General features: G+C 48.3%; 1 protein-coding gene across 1 annotated transcript; it reads left to right on the forward strand.

Moving 5' to 3' along the window:
* Positions 1 to 2,245: 2,245 nt before the first annotated feature.
* On the forward strand, positions 2,246 to 3,823 carry LOC136484768 (disease resistance protein RGA2-like). The gene has a single exon (XM_066481722.1). The coding sequence runs from the start codon at positions 2,311 to 2,313 to the stop codon at positions 3,733 to 3,735; it is 1,425 nt and encodes a 474-aa protein (XP_066337819.1). The 5' UTR covers positions 2,246 to 2,310; the 3' UTR covers positions 3,736 to 3,823.
* Positions 3,824 to 7,280: the final 3,457 nt, after the last annotated feature.

Raw genomic sequence — 7,280 nt, forward strand, 5'->3', positions numbered from 1 at the left:
TAAATGGGAAGAGGATATTCTAGTATGCAATTTTTCAGAAAACTGTGTTTCTTAATGGTTTTATGCACATGCTGAAGGTGTCCCATATAGTTGATGTTGATATGGAGGGAAAGACATGGAGGAAAATTCTTATGCCATCAGGTCCTGCAATGTCCATCCATGGAGATCAGGGTCAGTTGTGTCTATGTATTGCTGATATTTTCAATACGTTTGACCTTTCAATCTGGATCCTTGAAGACTATGGTACTAATAAATGGACATTGAACCATACGGTAAACACGTTGTAGCTATTTAGATTGAACAATATTGGACTCCGTTCCGAAGCTGCCAATACGGACTACAGAGTGATTGCAGTTCACCTAGAATGGAATTTGATTTTCCTTGTTGGGGAGGATAGAATACTGATGGCATATGACATCAGCCGTAGAAAAGTTCATGTCCTCCCTGTTCGGATCGTCTGCTATCTTAAAAGTACCTGGAGTATTTATTTGAACGGACCTCACTATCTGCCTTACGTTCCCTGGTTCATGGAGTCATTAACAGAGCAGTAAAGGTGCATATGTTGTATTTTGTTGTTAGGACATGTCTTTTTGTTGTTTTGAGTCTATATATAGTCTAATTTTGGCTTGGTAACTAAACCAATGGTATATTGGATATTATTAATTCTGCTGTTTTGCATTGTACAGGTCTTGAAGTCTCAGTGCTTTTAAACGATTTTCCTGCAACGGCTATGGGAGGAAGAAGAGGGGTTTCATGCTGCATTGGCTGCCAAGCTGATCAAGGAGTGCCAATATGAAGGAGCAGAGCACATCTACCTTACGTAAGTCTGTAGAGAGCAGAACCTTTATTATGCTATCTATGGGCCGTTAGTTATTTTATCATCACCACTGTACCACTCGCCTTTGGTGAAGCAAACGGCCATCACCACCGCTATTCGTCTGATGTGGCAGGGGTCAATAGTGCATCACCGCCGAATCATTTATTAGCCCGACACTGACTAAAGGATCATCACGGGCGGATCATGCTGCAACGTGACGATGACCATGCCCTATGACCAGACGGTTCATATGCTGAAGTGACGGTGATGTTTGTCTCGACACAAGCAGGTCACACTCCAATGTGATGGAATAAGGATATGATCACGGACGGATCATAAGCCATGCAGCGGTGTTAGTGCATACCCACACATGCATGTCATGTTCCAATGTGATAGAAGTAAGGACCTTATCATGGACGGATGATAAGCCAATACAGCGGAGTAGTGTACACCCCAGTCAGTCTCAGATACCGACGGTGATGGCTATGAGTATCACTGCCGATAGCTTACTGCCGAGGCCGAAATTGGATTGCAATGTGCTGTGAAAGGTGCGAGTGTAGTAGTGTTGAGTTTGTTTTGTTGGAGTTGACATATCACAGACGTGCTTCATCTTGACAAGTCTCTAATCTCAAATCAAAGACATGCATTGTTGATCCGTCTCTGATGTAATGTCTTCTTTGTGCATTTTGGAATAGTGTTTATGAAGATTAGGGAGTCATTTATGTTATTTTACATAATGGTAATGGTGCATAATTTAGACAAAAAAAATGAGGGTGTTACTTAAGATTATTTTCATAATGGCAGAGTTCTTTTTTTAGAAACAAAAACAGATCTCATATCTATTATCTATTATTCTCAATGGCAATTAGAGTGTTTCAAATAAATGGCCCTAGATTTCTATTTTTTAAGAGAAATTATATGATTTATTATCATCTTTGCAAGCAAGTCTTCAGATTAATGTGGAGGGACCTCCGGTTAGCAATAATAGATGCTCATGGTGAAATTCATTTGGGTCGTTACACCGAACGAATACTATTTCTGTACACTGTAATAGTATTTGTGAAGGTAGGGGCTGGGTAGTTGAACGAGAGTATGGCGCATCACTGAAACGCAGTCAAGTACATCTGCATCGGTACGTCAGATGTGACTTTCCCAGGAGTTTCGTGTTCAGTTTTCCACTGGTCCACACGCTTACTAGATTGCTCTGATCGCCCGCGTACCGACTGGCTCTACGACTTATATATTTTGTCGTTCACACGGCTTTTTGTAGTTCACTTGGATCACACACTTAACAATCACGCTATATGTAGCAGTACATTAGATCCTAGCAAAACAAAACCATAGATATATAGCTAGGTCCACCGTGCTCTCACTCAAGAACGATGAAGGTAATCAAGGAGCTGGTTGCTCCGGCAGCCGTTGGCGAACTCGTGAGCAGGCTAATCTCCTTCCTTATCTCCCGATACACCAAGCAGACATGTAGGAAGGAGGAGATGTTTCTTCAGCTTGAGCTTGTTGCTCTGAAAATCCACGCCCTAGTGGACGAAGCGGAGCGGCGGCACCTCGCCCACAACCGGAGGCTGCTCCTGTGGCTCAGCAAGCTCATGGAGGGCATGTACCGTGCATACTATGTGCTCGACCATCGTCATGACGGTTCCTTGCTGGTGAGCAGCTCCTGGTCATTCTCCTTGTCTCGTTCATCTCGGCCTGCCAAGCGACTTTGCACTTCCAATGCTCCTCAACCCATCTGTGCAGCCGATGCCAATGGAGTCGTCGAGGAATTGAGTGCCACGCTCCGAAGATTGGAAGAGTGTGCAGAAGGGATGAAGGAATTCATTCTACTTCTTGCATGCTGCCCTATTATACCCCGGCGGCCTGCTGTCTCCAGCTTTCAATCTGACGACAGACACATGTTTGGCCGTCTTGTTGAGCGGGAGCAGATAATCAGCTTTCTGCTGCAGCCTGAAACTGAGAGCAGCAGCTTGGGCGTTCTACCGCTTGTCGGTGGCCCGGAGGTCGGCAAGGGCACCATCGTCAAGCATGTCTGCAGCGACGATAGGGTGCGCCGTCATTTCGCCATGATCCTGTACTCCTATGGGTCTCTTCTTGGTGACAACTCTGCTGAAGATGTACTGGGCACACTGCGAACTGGTGGCCACGTCCTTCACGAGACGTCACCTGTCGTCGTCTCAGGAAGGCATGGGAGCAGGCATCTCCTTGTGATTAAAAACACATACGAAGTAGTGATCAACGAGGCAGCATGGGCCTCGCTCTGTGCGTCTCTGAGATCCACCGCGGAGGGGACCAAGGTCATAGTCGTCAGCGAGAACGACGGCGTCGCGGACCTCGGCACCACAGCCGCCATGCGAGTGAAGCCACTGCCGCGGGAGGAGTTCTGGTACTTCTTCAGGTCACTCTCCTTCGGTGTCAGCGATCCCGGGGAGCACCCGGAGCTCGCGGTGCTGGGCAGACAGATTGCCGCGGCGCTTGACGGGTCATTCTTCGGCGCCAAGGTCCTCAGCAGCCTACTCAGGACGAACCTCAATGCGCAATTCTGGGGCACTGTGCTCGGCGTCGTGCGCAGATTCGTCGCGGAGCTGCGTGGTGACGAGGATCACTTCTCGAAGCTTGGTGTCGCCAAGATAGCACTGGAGATACTCCCTGTGCCACTGAGGCTCAAGAGCGCCGGTAAGACGACCGGAGTGGCCACCTCAGAAGCCGCCGAGACTGAGCTGCCGGGAATGACTGTCCAGGAACTAGTGCGTTCAGCCACAGCTGTGCCAAGAGAGGAGGTGCGAATTGTGCTGTGGGAATCTGCGTGCCCACCTAACTATCGCTACACTGTCGTCTGCGAGAAGGTAGAAACACATGGTCCACATGCAAACATCGAGCGGAAGAGGCATGCCAGGCAGCCGTAGATGATATTCAACAATGTAATAGATAGCTGTGAGTGTTGCAAGCAGTTGCTACATAATTTGTCTTTCGTCTTTTTTGTGACATTTTCGACCCGAGAATAATGTATATGTGCAGTTTTCCCGGTGCTTACCATGCACCATTGTTGGAATTCGGCTGCTTTCAATTCAGAATTTCGTGGTCCTTACAAGGCGCGTAGGTAACACAAGTCCGTAGCTAACTTCCGATCCATTTCTCTTTGGGAGTCTACCACAAAGTCAACAATCAACGCACGTTTGTTTCTTATTGGAGACAACTCCCCTCTGTGCATGTGCACAGGAGCATGGATCGGAACAGATTATCTATTTATCAACACTCACTGACAAGTGGCACATGTTGACGGAGGTCTCGACTCCATAGTGAACACCTTGGAAGTTGCAGGCGGGGCGGGTTGTTAACGTAACCCGCCCGCTCGCCCCGCAAAACTAGGCTTCGTGGCTGTCGTGGACCGGCTGCAATTTTTTCGTGGGCCAAACGCTTCCAACCCTCTAAGCCCGTTAGGCGAGCAAGAGGCCTCGCAGCAACCCGCAAGACCCGCAACACCCTCCTCTGCTCTCTCTGCCGGCTTGTTCTGAACCCTACCGGCCCTCCCGTTCAAGCCGCGCCACCGCGCCGGCCACGCTCGCCGTATGCGCTGGCCGCACCGCCGCAGGCTGCGCTCACCGTTCGCGCAGGTCGCGCGCCCGCGCCGTCGCCGTGCCTCCGCCCCGGCTGTGCCACCGGCAGGCTGCGCTCAGGCGTGCGTCCGTGCTCGCCTGCTGGCCGAGCTGGCTGCGCTCGGCCGCGCTGCCGTGCTCGCTCGCTGGCCGCGCTTGCCCACTGTCCACGCTCACCCGCACTCGCTCGAGCCACCGCGCTGGCCGCGCTCGCCTGCTGTCCTCAGCTCTCCCTTCCGGCTCGTCCTGGCGCAGATGGAAATGCCGAACAAGAAGTTTGTTCGCTCGAGCCACCGCGCTGGCCGCGCTCGCCAGTTGTTTGGAATCTAGTTAGTCATAATTTCTCTTCCCGAATTGATTGGTTTGTCGATGCGTCTGTTTTCGTCGAACAAGAAGTTTGTTATTACTAAGCTTCCCGCTTCGGGGGAAGCTGCCTGCCGTATTGTGTTACGCGAATCCGGTAAGTTGGGCTCTGCGCGTTCCTCTCTTCCAGCTGGGTGGCCCTGAACAACCAGCGCCAAAAGCAGTTCCAGAGTTTTCCTGATGTTGCCTCTATATGTTTTGCCTTCTAAGTCATGCTTAAATAATGGCAGAGTCCTGGTTGCGCGGGTCACTGGATCCTGAGGCAAGGAAAAGAAGGCTTCAGTAGTCAGGTCTGGGTCAACCGGTCAAGCCATGATGGAGAGGTCGCAGCTGAAGGTGCTGGCCACGGCGGCGCGAGGGACTGAGGGGACGTCGGTGATGAGCATGCTCAAGTATGCCGTACCGCCCATCGCCAAGGTGTTCACTGTCTGCTTCATGGGGTTCCTCATGGCCTCCAAGTACGTCAACATTCTCCAGCCCAACGGCCGCAAGCTTCTCAATGGGGTGAGCTTTGTCTCTTCTCTTGTAATCAAAGCTAGCTAATGGAAGGTTGCGTAATGGACAAGTGTAGCTAGATTTGTTCAAAGTAGGAATATGTGGAGTAGTTGGGGATCTCATTGTGCTCATATGTTTTCTCTCTTTATCAAATTATAGATATAACATTTTCACTGTTTGCTGCAGCTTGTGTTTTCCCTTCTGCTTCCATGCCTTATATTTTCCCAATTGGGTAGAGCAATCACTATGGAGAAGATGATACAATGGTAAGGATAATTTCGATTGTTATTGTACTTCAGTTTTTGTTATTATAAACCTAGTGTCTTGCTTCATCCAGGCGTTCTTGATTTCTGATGTGTGAGCTATTGACCGAGATGTTGTTTTCAGCTAATCATCTCTATATTTGTATATGCCGCTGGCCCTCTATAAGCAATACATCCTGCAAATATTAGATTACTGAAAATGACAATCAAATGGTGTGCTATTGTTGATCTTTCTGGTTGGGTCAATCTTTAAGTAATAAAGTTCCATATGGAACAATTTAGCTTTGGAAGCTCTAGCTTTCTACAAAACGACAAAGAAAAGACCAACTGAAGGTGAAGGAAATCAGCGCTCAAGCATTAATTTGGTTCCAGTTAAATTTATGTTCTCATACGGCAGTGGCTTGATATCGACATTATTCTCATTAAGATTGCATAAGGGAATGTACTATACGTCTTGCGGGTCTTGCGGATTTTGCATACAAGTTTGTTGTGTTCGCGGAACACTTATCCGCAAGATCCGTGGTTTTGTGGCAAGCCGCAAGCCCGCTAATAAACTTTGCGGCAAGCGAGGCGGATTAGCGGCCGGCCGCGAACGAGCCCGCCTGCAAGTTGAGGTGGAACAACTCATTTTGGCTTTAGCTTTACCATCAGCTCTACAGAAGGAATCGAAACTGATTTGGTAAAGCCGCTTGACAACATAATGTCCCTTTTTTCTTTGTTATTTTTCTCCTCTACTATTTCTCCTTTTTTTTATATCCGCTCTTTTTCTTTTTCAGAAAATGAATTAAACTTAGAAAATTCATAGGAAATTCATCCGATCTGAAAAAAAATATGAAACCAGTATCTAAATTTTTCTAAAAATAAGCTCTACGTTATAGACTTGTGTTTGAGTGCTTTTGGATCTTTTGGATTTCTATTGCTTCTTTCTGACTATCTATAGGAGGCGTTTAATGCAGTTATATGTCTCGTTTGGCAGCCCCGTAGGAGCAACAGCTTGAGGAGGAGGACTAGGAGTACAAGGAGGAGCTCAGAGATGACCAGGCTGCAGGTGCCATGTCCCACCTAACCTCGCAGAATCCTATTAGACATGCAATTATATAGATGCTAGTGATTTACTTTCTGTAAATGATCTATGATAGGTTGCATGGTAGTATTGCTTGAAGCCTATACCTTAACGCAATCTTACTCCTGCACACCCGCTGTAAGGCTAGATGCTCGCTGTTACTTACTACTGGCTTCTACTTTGCATTATATTAGTGATGTGATGCTTGGTGGAGGAATGTTTATGAGTGGCTAAGGCACTTGGTGCCACTAAAATGGGGAGATCTTGGCGTGTGTCTTGGGTGTGTAGTGAGGGTCGAGTCGACCAACAATGAGTCTTGGGGACGAGTCTTGCCGGGAGGGTGTGACCTGAGCATCATCTATGTGAGGTACCTATGGCGGGTACATGTGAGCTGAGTAGATTCCAAGGAGGAGACTCTTCGTGGGGCAAGTCCCTGCAATGGAGGTGTCATCAATGCACGGGGAGTTGGGTTTCCCCATATGAGAAGATGTCTTGTCTGGTCCCCCTAAGGACTAATATGCTGAGAGAACCGGTTCATTGGAACCATTGCACACCACTCGCTCTAGGTCAGGCAGGGGGACGAATGTGATCTGGCTAGGGCGATACCACTACTGCTAGGTAGTAGTTGATAGTGTAGGGAGGTAAGGGCGTATCCTCTAACCTGCCTGAGA

The sequence above is a fragment of the Miscanthus floridulus genome, chromosome 10, assembly GCF_019320115.1.
Source record: "Miscanthus floridulus cultivar M001 chromosome 10, ASM1932011v1, whole genome shotgun sequence".
NCBI lineage: Eukaryota > Viridiplantae > Streptophyta > Magnoliopsida > Poales > Poaceae > Miscanthus > Miscanthus floridulus.